The 22757-nt window shown below is 38.1% G+C and overlaps 1 protein-coding gene across 4 annotated transcripts in view; it reads right to left on the bottom strand.

The window, feature by feature from the left end:
• Positions 1-22757, bottom strand: part of LOC126178712 (ATP-dependent helicase brm-like) — a 220107-nt gene that overhangs the window by 134312 nt on the left and 63038 nt on the right. For all 4 annotated transcript variants that reach the window (XM_049924555.1, XM_049924554.1, XM_049924552.1 and 1 more), the window contains 3 exons: positions 21073-21214; positions 10752-10869; positions 397-564 (listed from right to left, as the gene is read on the bottom strand). In XM_049924555.1, the coding sequence (XP_049780512.1) occupies positions 397-564; positions 10752-10869; positions 21073-21214 (428 nt within the window). The remainder of the gene's footprint in view (positions 1-396; positions 565-10751; positions 10870-21072; positions 21215-22757) is intronic.

The following is a 22757-nucleotide window of genomic DNA, read 5'->3' as shown; positions in this document are numbered from 1 at the left end:
AACCGTTCACACTTTCTATTTTTTCTTCTTTCTTCCACAGTTTAGTACACTTGCTTCCTGTTTTTATGCTTGATCTGTGTTTAGTTTGTGACGGGCTATCCAGTGTATCCAATAGGCTAACTAACCGCTACATCTGAGGGAGTGCGATGGGGAGTTTCTTTTGCAAGATCCTGGTAAAAAAACAGTGCATGCTTAACAGACATAATTAAGACTTCCAGTATCAATTCATGCCATAGCTTACCTCCCCCCCCCCCACACACACAAAACACACGTGCGTGTGTGTGCGAGAGAGAGAGAGAGACGGGGGGTGAAGGGAGAGATGGTGGTGGTGTGTGTGTAGGGGGGGGGGGGGGGGGGGGGGGAGTTAGCAATAGTCTAATCACTATCAAAGCTTACCAGTTAGTCCTTCATCTCCTTCATCGCTGGAGCCTGAGTAATCCTCTCCATCTTCTCCTCCTTCGTCTTCATGGTCACTATCGTAAATTACCTGCCATCCAGGGTTAACCTGCAGCCATGAGAGCAGGTTTCTGGTTACAGGCGCTGACTCTCCTCGTAAAATCTTGCCTGAGAAATTTATGACACGAAAATTACATATGACTAAAATACTTCTCACCTTCTATCATTTGGCTTCATAGTGGAAATGACTCTAGGTTACATTAAAAATAACAGCTATTCCCATAATTTAATGATGAACTGCAGAGAGCTATGTGCCATGCTTTGTTATTTAATAATTCAAAATTGCAATCTAATTTATAAATTCAAACATAATCAATCTTTCTTCTCCTAACTGCTAATGTTCGATGAGGAAGAGAATAAAAAGAGACAGAGAACTCACTCGCCTATTACAAAATTAGATGAAGGAAACAATTATTGTGCTGTAGAACAATTCTCAATATATTTTGCTTGAAGTTATGGAAGAATATAATATGAAACAATCAAAATCTGAACTCATCCACATTTGAGCACATATTTAACAACCACTTGTAAAAGGTTACACAGAATACAAATGTAGATGGTCAGTCAATGACTGCATCAGCTCTGAATATTCAAACCAAATGTCTTATTATGTTACAATTTTCGCACAATTTACTTCTCTACATTTGCCTATTGTCCCAAAACAGCTTTGACACAGCTATATCATTTTGTGTTCTCCGTAAACAATTATCTGATAATTTAAAAATATTAATAATTATTGTAGCAATAATAATATTAATAATAACAATAATAATAATAAACAACAGTCAAATTGAACATATCCACTCTTTGCTGTTTGTGCATAGAGCTGTAGATATGTCTACTAGATGATACAGCATTCATACACTATGATGTAGAATGGGGAAAAAGAAACATAGAAATAATTATGTTGGGAGACAGATAAAAGCTCTATTACAATGTTCCACCAACTATTCCACCAACTACAACATAAAGACTGCCATTTCTGCCTGATGTCAGTGACTCAAATAAACAAATATACATCAACTGTTGTGTCAGGCACAGTAAATTAGGAACATAAGCCTATGGTATAGTTTGTTCAAGAATATTTGGGTATAATATCCTGTCAACATCAAATTCATTAGGGATGGAGCACAAGATCAGATTAAGGAATGTTCGGGAAAGGAAATTGGGTGAACATTTTCAAAGAAACCATCCTAGCATTTGACTTAAGTGATTTAGGGAAATCATGGAAAATGTAAATCTGGATGGCTGGACAGGGATTTGAACTGTCAACCTCCCAAATATAAGCCCAGTGTCTTTTTTTAAACTGAGACAGTGTTATTAAATTTATTAAAGAAGGATGTTCCATATGTAACAAGGGAATACCTTTCCTTTATTTGAATGTGTGGTGTCTGTTTCTTCGAAATAAGACACCACGCAGATTCCACAGCTGTGAAACACTACGTGTAAATGGAAGGGGGATCACTGCTGTCAGCTGCAGTGGGACTTTAAGCAGAATCAGTGGCGACAAGTGAAAATTTGTACTGGACTGGGATAGGGGGTGCTCAGTGTGAGTGTGGATCGGCCATGAGGCATGCCGAGATAGTCCGTGCTGTTGCAATAACGCCGTGTCCCAGATGGCACAGTGGTTACAGCAGCTGCCTAGTGATCAGGGGATTCCGGGTTCGCATCCTGGTCTGATACACATTTTTCCTCATCACCAATGATTCTGCTTTAATTTCCCATTGCAGCTGACAGCAGTGATCCCCGTTCCATTTACAAATATCTTTCCATTTAGGAAATAAAAATATGCGTATGTAACAACTACGGTGGGATGCCCTTTTTGTATTAAATTTTTACCTCAGATATCAGGGGATACTGGGTTCGCTCAGTAGAAGTAAAAATGATACTGGTGATGAGTTGTATTAGTTATGAAAAGCTGATGACCAAACTGAAAACAGAAACTTTTTTCTATGAAACTCATCTTGTTCAGTTTTCTCACATACAGAAGTCAGCCGACAGGAGAGCTGAGAATGGTGCTACATTCTTGAACTTCTCAAAGGCGTTCTATAAAGTGTGAGTGAGTGAGTGTGTGTGTGTGTGTGTGTGTGTGTGTGTGTGTGTGCGCGTGTGTGTGTGTGTGCGCGTGTGTGTGTGTGTGTGTGTGTGTTTTTGGTACATAGGAGCACTCAACGGTGATGTTATAAGCAACGTTACACGCATTAAGAGAGACAACTGTGGAGAAAATTATTAAAATGTGATCATACATGCTAAGACAATGGGAAAGAATAAAAGATGCTAAACACGAGACTAAATCGCAAGCAAAATCACAATGGAGCTAACAGGAAGGCACATGAAAATGTCATTGGCTGCCCACTTACGTAAAATACGGGTGAGCCAGTCACACTGTGAACACATAATAACCATGAGTTCGGTGTGGGGTGGCGATGCGGTGAGTGGACTGCTGTAGCCTGTTGTGGGGTTGTGTACCACTGAGGGTCGCAGTGGAGACAAAGCCTCTCCATCATTTCTAGGTCCCCAGTTCAATAAATACATACATACATACATACATAAGTAATCTGGAAACTCTGTGAAGCTGATCATAGATGACGGCATTGTATGTAAAAATATTGCAACACCAGTTGTAATGCAATGGAGAGAGACCTGCATAGGATTAATTCTTGGTGCAAGGACGGTCAGCTGAAGTTCAACATTAATGAATGCGTTGTATTGTGTGTAAATAAATGGAGGGACCCATTATTGTTTAGTTGCACTATTGGCAAAAAAACTTAGAACTACTTAAACCTAACTAACCTAAGGATATCACACACATCCATGCCCGATGCAGGATTCGAACCTGCGACCATAGCGGTTGCGTGGTTCCGGACTGTAGCACCGAGAACCGCTCGGCCCCTCTGGCCAGCAAATGACTGTCAGTCTGGGACTCTTTGTCGAGTAATATTAACGGAGTGGAAATACAGGATCCGAAGACGAGCAGTCTGTTTCATCATGTTTGTCTATTCAGAGTGGGAACGTCAAAAAAAATCTTACTTCAGTGATAGCCTCTACAAGAGAGATGATGTGCATCACAAGCAGGTGTTCCAAAACAGGCAAGCAACACACATCTTTCTCCCACATATTTTTTGTGAAATTGCAGTGAAGGTAAAATAAGAGCAACTTGATCTCATAAAGAGGCTTAGCAACAGTAATTTTCCCTTACATCATTTGTGAATGAAGCAAGGAGAAAGAAATCTTAGGATTCAACATCCCACAGACAAGGAGGTCATTTGTGTTGTGGTCTTCAGTCCTGAGACTGGTTTGATGCAGCTCTCCATGCTACTCTATCCTGTGCAAGCTTCTTCATCTCCCAGTACCTATTGCAACCTACATCCTTCTGAATCTGCTTGGTGTATTCATCTCTTGGTCTTCCTCTACGATTTTTACCCCCCACGCTGCCCTCCAATACTAAATTGGTGATCCCTTGATGCCTCAGAACATGTCCTACCAACCGAACCCTTCTTCTAGTCAAGTTGTGCCACAAACTTCTCCCCAATCTTATTCAATACTTCCTCATTAGTTATGTGATCTACCCACCTAATCTTCACCATTCTTCTGTAGCACCACATTTCAAAAGCTTCTATTCTCTTCTTGTCCAAACTATTTATCGTCCATGTTTTACTTCCATGCATGGCTACACTCCATGCAAATACTTTCAGTAACAATTTCCTGACACTTAAATCTATACCTGATTTTAACAAATTTCTCTTCTTCAGAAATGCATTCCTTGCCATTGCCAGTCTACATTTTATATCTTCTCTACTTTGACCATCATCAGTTATTTTGCTCCCCAAATAGCAAAACTCCTTTACTACTTTAAGTGTCTCATTTCCTAATCTAATTCCCTCAGCATCACCCGACTTAATTCGACTGCATTCCATTAGCCTCGTTTTTCTTTTGTTGACGTTCATCTTATATCCTCCTTTCAAGACACTATCCATTCCGTTCAACTGCTCTTCCAAGTCCTTTGCTGTCTCTGACAGAGTTACAATGTCACTGACGAACCACAAAGTTTTTATTTCTTCTCCATGGATTTTAATACCTACTCCGAATTTTTCTTTTGTTTCCTTCACTGCTTGCTCAATATAGACATTGAATAACATCGGGGAGAGGCTACAACCTTGTCTCATTCCCTTCCCAACCACTGCTTCCCTTTCATGTCCCTCGACTCTTATAACTGCCATCTGGTTTCTGTACAAATTGTAAATAGCTTTTCGCTCCCTGTATTTTACCCCTGCCACCTTCAGAATTTGAAAGAGAGTATTCCAGTCAACATTGTCAAAAGCTTTCTCTAAGTCTACAAATGCCAGAAACATAGGTTTGCCTTTCCTTAATCTAGCTTCTAAGATAAATCGTAGGGTCAATATTGCCTCACGTGTTCCGATATTTCTACGGAATCCAAACTGATCTTCCCCGATGTCGGCTTCTACTAGTTTTTCCATTAGTCTGTAAAGAATTTGCGTTAGTATTTTGCAGCTGTGACTTATTAAACTGATTGTTTGGCAATTTTCACATCTGTCAACACCTGCTTTCTTTGGGATTGGAATTATTATATTCTTCTTGAAGTCTGAGTGTATTTTGCCTGTCTCATACATCTTGCTCACTAGATGGTAGTTTTGTTAGGCCTGGCTCTCCCAAAGCTGTCAGTAGTTCTAATGGAATGTTGTCTACTCCCGGGGCCTTGTTTCGACTCAGGTCTTTCAGTGCTCTGTCAAACTCCTCACGCAGTATCGTATCTCCCATTTCATCTTCATCTACATTCTCTTCCATTTCCATAATATTGTCCTCAAGAACATCGCCCTTGTATAGACCCTCTATATACTCCTTCCACCTTTCTGCTTTCCCTTCTTTGCTTAGAACTGGGTTTCCCTCTGAGCTCTTGATATTCATGCAAGTGGTTCTCTTATCTCCAAAGGTCTCTTTAATTTTCCTGTAGGTAGTATCTATCTTACCCCTAGTGAGATAAGCCTCTACATCCTTACATTTGTCGTCTAGCCATCCCTGCTTAGCCATTTTGCACTTCCTGTCGATCTCATTTTTGAGACGTTTGTATTCCTTTTTGCCTGCTTCATTTACTGCATTTTTATGTTTTCTCCTTTCATCAATTAAATTCAATATTTCTTCTGTTACCCAAGGATTTCTACTAGCCTTCGTCTTTTTACCCACTTGATCCTCTGCTGCCTTCACTACTTCATCCCTCAAAGCTACCCATTATTCTTCTACTGTATTCCTTTCCCCCATTCTTGTCAATTGTTCCCTTATGCTCTCCCTGAAACTCTGTACAATCTCGGGTTTAGTCAGTTTATCCAGGTCCCATCTCCTTAAATTCCCACCTTTTTTTAGTTTCTTCAGTTTTAATCTACAGTTCATAACCAATAGATTGTTGTCAGAGTCCACATCTGCCCCTGGAAATGTCTTACAATTTAAAACCTGGTTCCTAAATCTCTGTCTTACCATCATATAATCTATCTGAAACCTGTCAGTATCTCCAGGCTTCTTCCATGTATACAACCTCCTTTTATGATTCTTGAACCAAGTGTTAGCTATGATTAAGTTGTGCTCTGTGCAAAATTCTACCAGTCAGCTTCCTCTTTCATTTCTTGCCCCCAATCCATATTCACCTACTATGTTTCCTTTTCTCCCTTTTCCTACTGTTGAATTCCAGTCACCCATGACTATTAAATTTTCATCTCTCTTCACTATCTGAATAATTTCTTTTATCTCATCATACATTTCGTCAATTTCTTCGTCATCTGCAGAGCTAATTGGCATATAAACTTGTACTACTGCGGTAAGCGTGGGCTTATTATCTATCTTGGCCACAATAATGCGTTCACTATGCTGTTTGTAGTAGCTTACCCGCATTCCTATTTTCCTATTCATTATTAAACCTACTCCTGCATTACCCGTATTTGATTTTGTGTTTATAACGCTGTAGTCACCCGACGAGAAGTCTTGTTCCTCCTGCCACCGAACTTCACTAATTCCCACTATATCCAACTTTAACCTATCCATTTCCCTTTTTAAATTTTCTAATCTACCTGCCCGGTTAAGGGATCTGACATTCCACGCTCCGATCCGTAGAACGCCAGTTTTCTTTCTCCTGATAACGACGTCCTCTTGAGTAGTCCCTGCCTGGAGATCCGAATGGGGGACTAATTTACCTCCGGAATATTTTACCCAAGAGGACGCCATCATCACTTAACCATACAGTAAAGCTGCATGCCCTCGGGAAAAATTACGGCTGTAGTTTCCCCTTGCTTTCAGCCGTTCGCAGTACCAGCATGGCAAGGCCGTTTTGGTTAGTGTTACAAGGCCAGATCAGTCAATCATCCAGACTGTTGCCCCTGCAACTACTGAAAAGGCTGCTGCCCCTCTTCAGGAACCACGCGTTTGTCTGGCCCCTCAACAGATACCCCTCTGTTGTGGTTGCACCTACGGTACGGCTATCTGTATCGTTGAGGCACGCAAGCCTCCTCACCAACAGCAAGGTCCATGGTTCATGGGGGGAGGTCATTGGAGACAGAAAACAGCACAGATTGGAGAAATATGAATGTCGTTTGTAAGGGAAACATCCTAACATTTGCCTTATACAATTTACAGAAACTATCGGAATGGAACAGGAAAGTGGATAAATAATAGTAACAAACCAAGTAAATTTTGTCACACATTACAAGGCGGCCAGCAGAGTGTAAATATAAATGCAGATGTGTGTGTCAATAGATCACTGACTGCTTGAGAACACTAATGCATGATTTTGGAAAGGAAAAATCTAGTTATTGTATGGTACTTTGAGACGATTTGGTAATATATCTTATGCAAATATACAGTTATAATGACCAATCATCAAGTATGTTTTTGTTCACAAAATGCAAGTTGATCTACTATTGTTTAACTATAAGGGCACTCATATCACATGAGTTCATATTTGAAATACAGTATTTGCCAGGGAATAGCAACATAATTTCTTACAGTTTGTTGTGATTATTGCATTTAAAATTATTATAAGAGACACAACCTGTAGTAAAATAAAAAGGATAAATTTTACAACAGGAAGTGATTGAAAAAAATGTTCTGAAAGTCACATGCAACACCAAAGCCGAACAAGATGCAGACGCGAAGTTGATACTTGTGATCTGAATGTAGTATAAATTCACACCTATTAACCAAAACAGCAAGAGATACTTTATACGTATCCAATCCAAACCTGGATCAAAAGAAGTAATGAATGTTTAATCATGCTATTAAAGAAATAATAAAAATACATTCATCTCATCCTGTATCAAATACTATGGGAAGTTTTATGTGAGAGTCAAATTGTCTGTTTTGGGCATATTGATGTAAAAAGCACAAAAAGTTATCAAATAAATTTGCACAATTTGAGAAAGTCATTAATAGTCTTCTTCCTGACAGCACTAGAATGGCACATGTATTATACTGTTCAGCCAAAAACCAGCTGTATATTCAATGACTATATTTAGTTTCTGCCACAAGTCCAGGACACTGCAGCATTTATTACTAAATTTACAGGAGTACAGAACTGTGAAGTTGGTAAGAACTATAACTTACTGCGCCAATGGTTGGATGCTCATCAAGTCAAATTTAAATCATCAAAGATTGATGTATATGATTAAAAAATTCCATTGCTACCATGTAAGATCATTAAAAATAAAAATAATAGTGCATCTAAACACTATCAAGGCATTACACATATGGTTTAACAGTACTTGCCTAGAAACAATTTCAATAAACATAGCTGTTATTGTCAATAGGTCATAGCTCCAATTCTTTGTCCACATCATCACGTGGAAAAACAGCATCTGCATTAATACCATGTATCAAATAAAATTAACTCAGTGAAATCAACTTGTATGAGAGTTACGAGCTTTTTTGCTTCATGGGAGTTGTACCCACAGTACCTGACTGACCCGGAGTAGGCTCTGCACTCATACCAAAATAAGAAAGTGAGCAATGCACAAGACAAAACTACGCTGAATGCACAAAAACCTTTTGTGGTAGCTGCAAAAATTGTTTATTGAATGTGACAGTGCCATATATGAGGCAGTACAAGACAGACTCCTACTGATATGTTATGCCACCTAACTGTGTGTACTATGAACTGAATTTTCAGTAAGGAATGTGAATAAAGAAAATAAAGTTCAACTTCAGAAGTTTGATTGTATTTGGGTGTTGGTCTAACAGTGATATTGTAGGCAATTCAAGATGAAAGTTTCTTGGAACTGTGTTGCTGCTTGATCTTGCGATTTTGGGCAGCCTTATACCTCTGAGGTACAGCTGGAAGTGTCACGAGGTTAAAGAGGGTGACCAGACGGTAACTGTAATACATTTACAAACTTTTTAGGGAGCATTTAGCATGTTATGGAAAACTATTTTGGAATCATAGAATACATGTGAACATGAGATGGATAATTTCATAATTTTGTTAGATCAGGGGTTTTCTTGTACAAAGAATTCAAATGAAACAAATAAACTGCGAATAAGTAGGGTGAGAGCAAGAGATTATTATACTTTGAAATCCAATGAGAAGTATTGGATAGTTTTGTTGCATTCATGAGCAGTTGAATTAGTGACAGCTGCTGTGTTGGGTGAGAGAGGGCAGGATGAGGGGGGCGGGGGAGGAAGAGAGAGGTATGGAGGGAGGGAGGGAGCAAGAGGGGGGGGACCTTGGGTGGGGTGGGGGGAGGAGTTCTGCACTCCTGCCTTCACAACAAATGGAGCCGTTGTGTGTGTCATATCATTGGGATGCCACTATATTTTGTACTGCAACATTGAAGTTTCCACACAATACAAGCCTAGCAGCAGCAGCAGCATAAGCATTATAGTAAAAGGAACATTCAGGGTTTATTGTCTTATTGTTGACAACATTGTCAACAAGCTGAACACAAGTTCAGATTGGACAAAGCTAATACAAACAACTAACTCAGAATGACTGGACAGGAATTTGCAATTTAGCTCTTGCATGGCAGTTGCATGCAGGATGAGTAATATGTGTGATATCAACACACTTGATAATAGACTGTTTATTTATTTATTCGTGTTCCACAGATCCAGTATACAAGAGAATTGTATAGATATGGAACAAGTCATAATTATACACGAGAACAGTAGCCTACGTATAGTTGCTAATAGATACAAATTGTAATATGTGTAAAGGAACAAACTATGTTAACAATTACAAGCTTAGGCACTTGCTAAAGTAAAACACAGGTATAAAACAATACAATAAGAAAGTACAATTATTTCATATTAAGTTATGACTTTTCTAGAAGTGAAGTAAATTGTTATTCTGACATAGGTCATCATGTTCAGTTACAAAGTGTAACAGCAAATATTACCAGTCAATGTGCCATAACTGACTCACAAAATAAAAGAGTGGGTGCCAAATGAGAAATGGTTGGGAGATTCCTTATCCGAGATTGTACAGGTTGTTTCATGTGGCATCTCATCAAGGGTTATCGTAAGTATCTCAACTGGGGAAATTCACAGCTATTAGAGTTAGCTGTTATAAGCAAAAATTTTGTCAAAATGATGAAGAACAATACAGAGAATTGGGGAAGCTTGTGTAGCACACTAGGTAATCTGATCTTAATCTTACTGATGACACTGGGTACATAACTGAGTGAGTTATGTTTGTCTTGGGTATAACTTTTACTAATCTCTGAATTGTGGACAAATTTTAAGCAGTCATGGATAACAGCAGTCCCTCAACTCTGTTATTTATGACTCATTTAGTCTGTACCATTACACATATTCAGGGCAAATATGGGCACCACATGCTACTTGGTAGGTGACTCTAGCGCAGTGGCTGATTAAAGGAGTTACCTGCAATACTGAGCTCTTAGAAGTGATGCCAAAAGACAAATAGATTCAAGGAAACAGGACATATGAAAGGAACAAGCAAGTCACACAGTTTAAAGATAAGCTACAATAAATCTGATTGGCAAAAGGGTGTGACAAGGATTTTATACCATCTCAGTCAGAAGGAACAGTAACAACAGCATTATATCTTTTTATGGACAAGAGTTTGAGATGAGCTCACAAGTCTAATGCTTCTAGTTAGTTACTTGCCTGCAAATAATTAAACAAATGTGGTTCCTGTGTAACGTGCATCACTGGAAAAGAGGAGCGCTGCATAGCACTTGCACCTGACAGTTCCATTTCATACAGCATGATGATCTGCTGAGAACAAACTTAAATGTAAGCATACTTATTATATATTGTCATTAATGTAATCTTACCAGTAGATGACTCCATCACAGCATATTTTATTTCAGTAGTCTGTGGATTTTCTGCTGCAAGACTAGCAATAACTTCTGGTTCCATAGCACGACGCATCTTTTTTTCCATTTTCTTTTTCTGTATTGCAAGAGAAATGTACAATAGATATGTGGTAAGATAAAACATAAAGTTTATATGGCCATGCCACAAAAGGTATCAAAATCATCACAATGTTTTACACTGCAATCCAATAAAGAAACACCCATTTACAAACAACTTCAGAAATATTTATTACTATGTGACAAAATTGCTTCAGACCTGTACCAAGATTACCTTTAGAATATCATTCAGTAGCCTTTTTGGTTACCTAAGAATAATACATACAACTTCCTGATGGTATTACACAAGAAAATGATGCTTTGAGTCGCAGATAGGTACAACAAAAAGCCCGTCACAAAATCAGCTCTTGACCAACAATGCCTCTGTCAAAAAACAACAACAAGACACACACACACACACACACACACACGCAAACGCAACTGACACAAGCATGACCAACAGTCTCTGGTAGCTGAAGTGATAATCTGGCTTCAGCTGCCAGGGACTATGGTCATGTGTGTATGAGTTACATTTGTGTGTGTGTGTGTGTGTGTGTGTGTGTGTGTGTGTGGGCGTGCGCACGCACATGTGCATATGTGTGTTTGTTGCATTTCTGTCGTCTTCTTTCGACAAAGGTCTTGTTGGCCGAATGCACATTTTGTGACAGTCTTTTTGTTGAGCCTACTTGCAACTCAGTATCTCCACTATAAAGTGAGTTGTAACTATCCTTTTCATAATATTGTTATAATAATTCGATTTTGACTACAAATTGATTAAGGCAAACTATAGTTTAAACATGATAAATGTTCATAACGCCAAAGTATGCAGAATAGATTCCCACAGTTAGCAACATGATGAAATTTACTGCCCACTCATCACTCCCCACCCCACAGTCATTGTAGTTCTCAGCCAAACTGGTGTCACTGACCCCCCTCTAATCCTTCGGTAGTGCTGTGCTTGAGCAACTGTGACAATACCTAAATAAAAGATCATATTCACGATTCAATCTAATTCTCGAACTTGTGCTCTTCCCACGATCTACTGACATCTGTTGGTCACTATGGGTCTTACCCCTGTAATTTATTCTCATGTACAATTGCAGTCAGTTTAATATGATTTATTTCATCTGTTACACATTTCATTCTCAGCATATTTTCCTTCTTGTTTCATCTGAACATCACATAATGTTATAAAGCCAAAAAAAAGCTGGTAACATTTTTACCCAGTATTCTAATACCAAATTTCTCATCTGCAACTTGCTTAGTAAATCATTATAGTTGCTCATAATCAAATAAAATACTGATCTTGGTTCAGAAAAAAGTAATTTTTTTGGAGGACAACATTTCTTCTTTTGGATGTTACCTTTACTTAAAAAGCAGCATAGGTTTGTTCACAGCATCCATACATCTACGAGAACTTTCACTGCAAAGCTGTTCAAATACAACAAGAATTTGTAGGATGATAGAATTTGGTGTTGTTTCCTCCCATGTTTCGCAAAATTGTGAAGTTTTAAACAGAGCAATGGATTGTTGCAGTATCCTACACTCTTTGTTAAACAACATAAAAGATGTTAACCATAGCAGCAACAGTTTAGTCTGTGAATATATGACAATCTTTTATTTTTTTCAAATGGTGGATTGGGAAATAAATCTCATCATATAAATCTCATCTTTAAATATGTCTGCTTGTGTCTGTATATGTGTGGATGGATATGTGTGTGTGTGTGCGAGTGTATACCCCCTTTTTTCCCCCTAAGGTAAGTCTTTCCTATCCCGGGATTGGAATGACTCCTTACCCTTTCCCTTAAAACCCACATCCTTTCGTCTTTCCCTCTCCTTCCCTCTTTCCTGATGAGGCAACAGTTTGTTGCGAAACCTTGGGTCTTTAAATATGTCTGCTTGTGACTGTATATGTGTGGATGGATATGTGTGTGTGTGTGTGTGTGCGCGCGAGTGTATACCCCCTTTTTTCCCCCTAAGGTAAGTCTTTCCGCTCCCAGGACTGGAATGACTCCTTACCCTCTCCCTTAAAACCCACATCCTTTCGTCTTTCCCTCTCCTTCCCTCTTTCCTGATAAGGCAACAGTTTGTTGTGAAAGCTTGAATTTTGTGTGTATGTTTGTTTGTGTTCGTTTGTGTGTCTGTCGACCTGCCAGCACTTTCATTTGGTAAGTCACATCATCTTTGTTTTCAGGTATATCATCATATAATCAGGTAAATATGATATACAACAAATAAAATCCTTAATCTCTTATACCGTATTTACTCGAGTATAAGACAACCCTGAATATAAGACGGCCCTCGTTTTTTTAGGATGTTCCTCAAGGGGGAAAAAAAAATATTTTAAACGTATTCTGTCTAATCAAAATTACAAACTTACACTGATATAAGGTATCTGCTTAATCTGCTTAAAAAGTAACATTACTTATATTCTAAACTTAGGCCATTTATTCATTGTCTACATTTTGATAATACAAGGAGTAATAAAATAGATAAAAAGAAACTGTTTACATTCTTTTTTATCTTCACTGACTTTTCTATTTATTTAGTCCATCGTTTGTGGTACCACTATTTTTAATCATCATTTTCATCATCCTAACAAGACAACTGTGAAACTTAATCATCGTTGTTACAAATATTTGGCTTTTTCTTCTGAATAGGATGCTATTTCTTGGGTCCTACAATGTGATTTATTTCATCTGTTACGACATTTAATTCTAGATTAATTTTCTTTCTCGCTTCATCTTAATTTCACCATCTTCCATCTTGCTCTAAAGCTGATTAAAATCTGCTCATGTTTTCACCAGTATTCTAATATGTGAACAGCGACAGACTTCCTCATTTTCAACTCACTTGGTAAATCATTACAGTTTGTCACAACCAAATAGAGTACTGACTTGGGTTCAGAATCAAGTAATGTTTTTTGACAGAAACGATTTTTGCCTTTACATGTTACCTTCACTTTAAAATGCAGCATAAATGTACGGTACATATACGTTATCCATACATGTACGACAACTTTGTAAGTTGATAGAATTTAATGCTATTTCCTTGAGTCGTTCACAAAATCATCATTTTTTTAAGCAGAGCATTAGATTGTTGTAGTGGCTAGTACATAGTTTCACACATATCCCTTGCACATTGCACTGGCACCGGAAGTCAAACATCAAGTCAAATGTCACATGATTTTCGAGCAAGGTCAATACTGTATCGAGCACTTCAGCATACCGGGAAATCTTGAGCCTGTTCAAATGAACGCATTGTTTGCCAAGTCCTACTCTTCTGCATTCCAGCCTGTTCAAATCAACGCATTGTTTGCCAAGTCCTACTCTTCTGCATTCCAAAAAATAAATTTGCACAAAACCTCAACAGCTACAGCTTCATCTGTAAATGTAAGACAATCCCTATATTTATCTATTTAACTATGTAAAAATTAATGATATGGTTATAATAGAAGGAAACATTCCACGAAGGAAAAATATATTTAAAAACAAAGATGATGTGACTTACCAAATGAAAGTGCTGGCAGGTCGACAGACACACAAACAAACACAAACATACACACAAAATTCAAGCTTTCGCAACCAACGGTTGCCTCGTCAGGAAAGAGGGAAGGAGAAGGAAAGACAAAAGGATATGGGTTTTAAGGGAGAGGGTAAGGAGTCATTCCAATCCCGGGAGCGGAAAGACTTACCTGGCCTTTACAAATGTCTGCTTGTGTCTGTGTATGTGTGGATGGATATGTGTGTGTGTGCGAGTGTATACCTGTCCTTTTTTCCCCCTAAGGTAAGTCTTTCCGCTCCCGGGATTGGAATGACTCCTTACCCTCTCCCTTAAAACCCATATCCTTTTGTCTTTCCTTCTCCTTCCCTCTTTCCTGATGAGGCAACCGTTGGTCGCGAAAGCTTGAATTTTGTGTGTATGTTTGTGTTTGTTTGTGTGTCTGTCGACCTGCCAGCACTTTCATTTGGTAAGTCACATCATCTTTGTTTTTAAATATATTTTTCCTTCGTGGAATGTTTCCTTCTATTATAACCACATCATTAATTTGAACCCAACAATTACGTTTGTTATTGTCGCCTTTGCATTTCGAAATCTTTCCTGTCGTCTTTTTTCTCTTTCTGTTTTTACCAGTAGTCTCACTTTGTATTCACCCCCCTTTTACCGTAATCTACTATACAATTTTATCCCGCCATATATATGCTCAACAATACGTAACCCACTTCCCAACCATAACCAAAAGATTTTATTTTCCGCTTTCAACACTACCGCTGGTATAAAATCCACCGTTTCTAGTTCAATAACAGCTGCTTTCACGTATTTAACAACCATTTCGGCTACTTCTAATAACTTTAACTTTATTTCCACTTCCGTTTTTCGCACATCACTGATCATTTTAGCCGCTCCCCACAGGTTTTAACGTCATTTTTTCTACAATTGTTAGCCCCATTTTCGTAATCTTTCACCACAACACCACTCCTTTAATACGTTTTTTCGAAATTTTCTCGAATTTCTCCGTCCTTTAACGTCATTTTAGCCGCTCCCCACAGGTTTTAACGTCATTTTTTCTACAATTGTTAGCCCCATTTTCGTAATCTTTCACCACAACACCACTCCTTTAATACGTTTTTTCGAAATTTTCTCGAAATTTTCCCGAATTTCTCCGTCCTTTAACGTGATTTAGCAGCAACACAACCACCTAACCTTCTTGCACATCGCTGTCTACCAACCCAAGTTCAATACAAGATCAACTTAACCAACACTTTTTCGCCTTTTTTCATACCAGATCTCCAATTGCTTTCTAGTTCACCTTTATCTCTCCCCATATATTTCTATCTTTCTTTTTCATTTCAACCTCATGTTAAACTTTCCACCTTCTAATACCATGTCACCCTCACAACACCCCCACAACGACCCCATTAAGTTTTATTTACATTCCCTCCGCAAGCATGCCTTCACCCTAGCCAGATTACGCTCACATATTTTATTTTCTCAGGCATGTCTGACATTTGGCATAACCCCCAAAGGCCTCACACTTAAAGTTCCCATCTCTGGTTGCAACCCTTCTTTCCATCAGTCCCTATACCAGTTCCAGACTGAACAATCCATTGCCCTCACCCACCTAATCCTTCACCTACACATCAACTCAGCCAATGAACACACCCGTCAACTCCTATCCTTAATAAAAGTCCTCAATCTTTCCTCTCCCACATCCACACCGGCTATTCAGAGCATCCTCCTACAGGCCAACCGCCAATTAGAACAGCATGCCACCCTTCACCTCAAAAAACTATCCAATCTCCTGGTTTCCCACCTCCGGAAAGGCAGCTCACTCACCCTTCACAACCTTTCCAGCAAACCTCAACCACCTCTCATTGCACACAAACCCAGTCTCTCCCATCTACTCAATCTCCCACTTCCAGCTCCACTCCCTCCAAAACCTCAAAATTCCGATCAACACAATCTGGCACCACAACACCCTAATTCAGTAGTTAACCTTTCCTCCAAACCTCTCTCCCAATCCGAAACCTCTGTCCTATCCAAAGGCCTCACCTTCAGCCCCACTCCCAGATTCAACCAAACAGCCCTCGTCAAAGATTAAGGCCTTTACAAATGTCTGCTTGTGTCTGTGTATGTGTGGTTGGATATGTGTGTGTGTGCGCGAGTGTATACCTGTCCTTTTTTCCCCCTAAGGTAAGTCTTTCCGCTCCCGGGATTGGAATGACTCCTTACCCTCTCCCTTAAAACCCATATCCTTTTGTCTTTCCTTCTCCTTCCCTCTTTCCTGACGAGGCAACCGTTGGTTGCGAAAGCTTGAATTTTGTGTGTATGTTTGTGTTTGTGTGTCTGTCGACCTGCCAGCACTTTCATTTGGTAAGTCACATCATCTTTGTTTTTAAATATAACTATGTAAAAATGTTGATCTGAGCAGCAATTTTAATCTGCAAACATACGATGACCCCATATTTTTAGACTTACAAATTTGGTAAAAAACCCTTTCTTATAACTGAGTAAATATGATAATTTGTATTTAAGATATATTAGCAAAAGCTTACGATAAAGGACCTAGATCTAAGATGTGAGAAGCTATGAAAGATATAGGTATGGATGATCACCTTTTACAAATTATTATTGAAATGTACAGAAATAATGTGGTACAGATTAAACGAGGTTCAAAGTTATTGGAACCTATTAATGTCACTAAAGGTTTGCGACAAAGTTGCAGTATGTCACCCATCTTGTTCAATTTATATGTGCAAGTGGCTCTCCAAAATTGGAAGAACAGCTGCAGAGGAATGGGAATCACTGTCAACGATGTACAGATATTTTCATTAAGTTTTGCTGACGATCAAGCTATTATAGCACAAGATGATTATGACCTTGACTTCATGATATGATGGTTATATCAAGAATACAACAGATGGAGACGACAAAGGAGTCTAACAAAAACAGAGTATTTGGTGGTGAATAGTGATGCTAAATTTGAAGTACACCTCAATGACAAAGCAGTTATGAGACAGGCAGAGAAATTTAAATATCTCGGGGCACATATTAATAAAAATGAATTGGGACATACAGAAATAAAATACAGAATACAGCAAAGTAGAAAAGTGTTAGCATGTATGAATTCTTTTTGGTGGGATAAGAATGTTTCCAACAGCAATAAGAAAAGAGTAGATAAGATAATGGTTGATAAGATAATGGTTGATCAGTGCTATGCTATAGATCAGAACTAAGGATCTTAAAATGCTGATCTCAAAAGAAGACTAATAGCTGTGGAAAGAATTTTTTGCGTAGGAGTGCCGGAACATCAAGAATTGAAAGAAAAACTAATGATGAAGTAAGAGCTAGAATGAAGGCAAATTATACAGTGATAGATAGAATTGAAATAAAATCATTAAAATGGTACGGACACATAATGAGACTGCTAGATCATCGGTGGCCAAAGAAGGTTTATGAATGGAAACCACCCGGCAGACATACGCGCGGAAGACCATGACATTCTTGGACAGTCCACATAAATGGAGAAATGGAACACTGCAGCATCGACAAGGAAGATGCGCTGGATAAAGAGGTTTGGTGGAGGATAACAGGAATACAATAAGATGTTGTTATTAATTAATCTTTGTATTGATTAATCCTGTAATAATAATTATAATAAGTATATTACCAGACACACAAAAATAATTATTGTATGATATGGATTTCCTTTTTGCCATCTTTTTCCAAATAATAGAAGGGGAGCTTCCTTGATTTCGGACACAGATGCTGAACACAATTGGCAGGCAACTGAATAGAATATGTCTTTTGTCTCATCCTAAAATACTAACTGATTTACAGAATTTCATTAACATTAGCAATTTTACAAATTAATGAGCAATTGAGTCTCATGTCCATCTTGTGCATATACTTCACAAATGTGTTAAACAAGATAAACACTACAAGGCACACCCACTGCAAGTGGTTCCACAGAAAGTTCTATTGAGCAATAGGAAATGTTGAACTGAATGGGAATGGAAATGTCATTGTCTAAAAGCAAACATAACTGGAAACTTACTTAATTCTATTAGAATCTAACATTAAACTTAATCAGTATTCAGGAACAAATGTGTCATTTACAGAAATTATGATTCATGTGTTTGCCATAGGTGAACAGTGACAATGTTTTGAAGGAAATAAGACTCAAAAATTGTTAAAACGTCATAACATGATTCTGCATGCAACATTAAGAATGGAATGTGTACATAAATGTTAGAAAAACAACCAATTTTAACTGTATTAATTTCAGCATATCTGGAAAAGATATATGAACTGTACACACTAAACATTTTAGAGATTTCCTACATTTTTTGTGAATCTCCAGCAATCAACAACATCAATATCATGTTTCAATTGGAATAAGTTTATTATAAATACTTACAAAGGAACAGCCTTCTCAAAATAAAAAGAAAAGAGACATTAGCAATAGTTAAAATTTGCTTTAGAAAGTAAATTAATCTACAGCAAACAAAAGAGAGGGGTCTGATGGAAGAAATATGGGTCTTTGGTGATTAAATGAGTAGTCAGCTGGGAAACCTGCTCAAGGGAGATTTAGCAGCGTAGTAAAAGAGTAAAATCGAACCTGCTGTTCCACCATTGACCATGGACCTACAGTGACTTTTCATTTAATTGTTGAATAGTCAAATTTCTCCTTTTTATAGACAAATGTATCTCTGATTACTAAAGTTAGTGCTTGCATATTCTCTGAAAATAAAATAATTACAAAGAAAATGTTTGCTACACAGTCTCTCAAACTAAAATATTGCCTCTGAGAATAATGAAGAATATGGTGGTGGCATTTATTTCAGTTCAAACGTATGTCACAATGTAGTCATTCGTATCTAAAATCAACAAGGATTCTCGTACTAGCAATAACGCATCACATAAGAAAGCAAGATACCTGAAAGAGATGACGGAACGAGATAACATATGCAAATGCCATTATTTTACTACTACTTCAACTTGGCCTGTTCACATTTCTCTACAGGGTAAGGACTATTATATGGGTTTCGCAACGTTAGTGACAGTTGGTGATGATCTGTACCAGTTCCGCACCTATGTTTCTTGTCAAAAGTACAATCACGTGGAGTATCAAGTGACTGGATTGAGGAATTTTGGTAGGAAGGACACAGCATGTTATCTTGGACGGAGAGTCACTGTCAGATGTAGAAGTAACTTCAGCTGTGCCTCAGGGAAGTGTGTTGGGACCCTTGCTGTTCATACTGGATATTAACAACTTTGAAGACAATATTAATAGTAAAATCAGGCTTTTTGCAGATGATGTGGTTATCTATAATGAAGTACTATCTGAAGAAAGCAGCATAAATACTGCCATATCTTGATAAGAATTTGACATGGTGAAGAGACTGGCAGCTTGCTCTAAATGTTCAGAAATGTAAAACGATACACTTCACAAAACAAATATATAAATGAGTCACTGTTGGAATCAGCCAACTCATGCAAATGCCTGAGTGTGTAACACTTTGTAGGGATACAAAATGGAATGATCACATAGGTTCAGTCGTGGGTAAGGCACGTTGTAGACTTTGGTTTATTTGTAAGATAATGGGAAGCGCAATCAGTCTAAAAAGGAGTTTGCCCACAAATCGTTTGTGTGACCAGTTCTAGAATACTGCTGAAGTGTGTGGGACCCTTACCACATGGGACTAAGGGGATTCTGAGCCTATACAGAGAAGTGCAGCACAAATGTTCACAGGTTTGTTTAATCATCATAGAGATATTGGGGAACTGAACTGGAAGACTCTTGAAGACAGTCGTAAACTATCCTGAGAAAGTCTATTAACAAAGTTTCAAGAATCAGCTTACATGACAACTATGGGAATATATTACAGTCCTCTACCTATCGCTCATATAGGGATCATAACGATATGGTTAGAATAATTACTGCATGCACAGAGGCTTTCATACAATCATTCTTCCTGCGTTTCTTATGTGAATGGAACAGGAAGAAACCCTAATAACTGGTACAATGGGACGTACCCTCTGCTATGTGCCTCACAGCAGTTTGCAGAGTATAGATGTAGATCTGTCTATGTTAAGAATAAATCTTATTTTCCAATGTGAACCCGTTTTGAAAATGTTTACATAGCATGTATCCAAAGCAGGACCTGAATGCCAGCCCAGTACCGTTTTGAATATGTTTTCGTAGCATGTAACTGAAACGGGATGTGAACGGCAGCCCAGGATGTATCTACCTAGATGTGGGAAACTGCCTAGAAACCACATCCAGGCTGGGTGGCTCACCAGCCTTGCTGGTTAATCCGCAAAATGGATTCCATCTGGGGCAGCCTTGCCTCCTAAACTCATAGAAGTGGTGGTTTAATGGGATTGGTTAGTTGGGTTGGTAACAGGAGCAAATGTTATTGTGAATGTGTAAATTGTTTTCTCTGTAATTTGCAGGCTCTAACTCCACTACAACAATTATATACATAAATGAAGCTACAACATAAACTAAAATATGGGATGGCTGACAGGAGGCAATAACTAAACACACACTAGGTATGTATAACAAGACTGAGAAATCAAATATTTTACTGCAGATCTCAAGTATAATATGCACCCAAAAAAACTGTACTTCAGCAATCAATGTGAATCAGTTTAAGTTTTGTGTCTCCTAAAACTAATTACTCCCTGAAAAAATATTCCACACATATTTAAACATTAAGATTGCACCTGGCCTTACCCTTTTTTCTTTCTGTTGCTGTTGCTTTCTGCTTTGTTCTGCCTTGTGCTGCTTAACCATTTCTGTTAAGTTTGCAATGTACTCATCTGTTTGCGACAATAGGAATGAAAGACGTTTATCCTTCTTTTGGTCTATCAGTTTTCTGGTGAGAGAGATTTGGCATAATATTAAATTACATTGGTATACTATAAACTGTTGTAAAAATTTTGCATGCTTACATTTAGTTTCAGTGTGCATTCAGATAAAGATCTAGTTTTCAGAGATGCATAAACATTTACTCTTGTGCGTCATTATGTGTGTTCAGAGTCTCAGCCATTCTAAATTGTGCTAGTTCAGTCAAATAAATCGGTAATTTACTTGATACAAAAATGTTTCTTCTCTCTGCAAATCTTCAAATACCTGATACTGTTACGGGGCCAGGCATCATGCGGTTTGCCTGAGAGAATTGGACAAGTTGCATCATGAGAAGTTACAAAGAAAAACATTGACAGCTGCCATTCCTAGGCAAAGTTTCATTATCTTGATAGTGACATGCTCAGATGAAAAGTAATTGTCGAAGCATAACACAAAATCACATGGAATGAATTACCAAGCCTGAAAATTTCAGATCACTGCCAGTCTCCTCAAAGTCTAAGAAATTTTTGATGTTGTGATTGGAAGATGAATTATCAATTACCTAAATCTGACAATAAGACCATAAAAGTATGAATAAGAGACTATGTCAAGGCTACGTTCCTGATTTCCAAATCAGTAGTTGCAAATTAAATGCAAAATCTGATAGTATGTGAGAGAGCACATCGAAACAAGTATGTTTAATCTTAACTCAGCATTTTCATGACTATTGAATTAAGGTGAATGGTTCAGTCACTCTGCAGACAGCTAAAGTTGAAAACATGGCACAGCAACTCTGAGATGTTGGATTAAGTGTGCCAGACAAAACCATCACGGTGAAAATCGTTGCTTCACTGCTATCAAAGCACAACATGTTTAAAACAGCATGGACCAGTGTGGAAACAATGATGGAACATCTCATCAAAGTATGGTCCCACTTGTCTATGGATGATGAAAAAGTTGGTGATCATTGTGCAAAAGAAAAAGTCAATTCAATCTGATAAAACCAACAGTTCTAAATAGCAAAAAAGCATCGACATTTTGCTCAGGAGTGCCAGAGAAAAAACGAGACATGGAGACATGATGAAGATAAATTAAACTGTGCATTTATTGTCTCATCAGATAAAACATACCCTGTTGTCAAAATGTAATGAGATATTTGTGCAAAATGGTTCGAGTAAAATCAGTTACACTTGCTGGGAATGGTGGTACTAAAGAATGCCATGTCACAGGTATGGTAACTGTCACTGTCAACAAAGAAGCCAATGGCAAAAAGACATTTTACATGTAGTAGCTATCAAAAAGACTTTGTTTAGTGTCAGACTCTGTAAATGAAATAAAAATCAATGTACTTTTCAAAGAAGATAAAGTTGTATCAGTTTACGAGAAAGAAACTGTAGCGGAAGATGTGAAGGAAGAAAACAATATTTATAGGTTGTTTTTGGTGACAAGATCCACTCAATCGAGAAATGAAGTAAATGTTACAGTGAATGATCTGAAACAGCAGCACGAACAACTGGGACACGTCAGTACACAAATGCTTCAGCAAATGTTGAAGGACTTAATATAACAAA

This window comes from Schistocerca cancellata, chromosome 1, assembly GCF_023864275.1.
Source record: "Schistocerca cancellata isolate TAMUIC-IGC-003103 chromosome 1, iqSchCanc2.1, whole genome shotgun sequence".
Taxonomy (NCBI): Eukaryota; Metazoa; Arthropoda; class Insecta; order Orthoptera; family Acrididae; genus Schistocerca; species Schistocerca cancellata.
The sequence above is the reverse complement of the archived record's forward strand: the minus strand, read 5'-3'. Positions and strand labels throughout refer to the sequence as shown.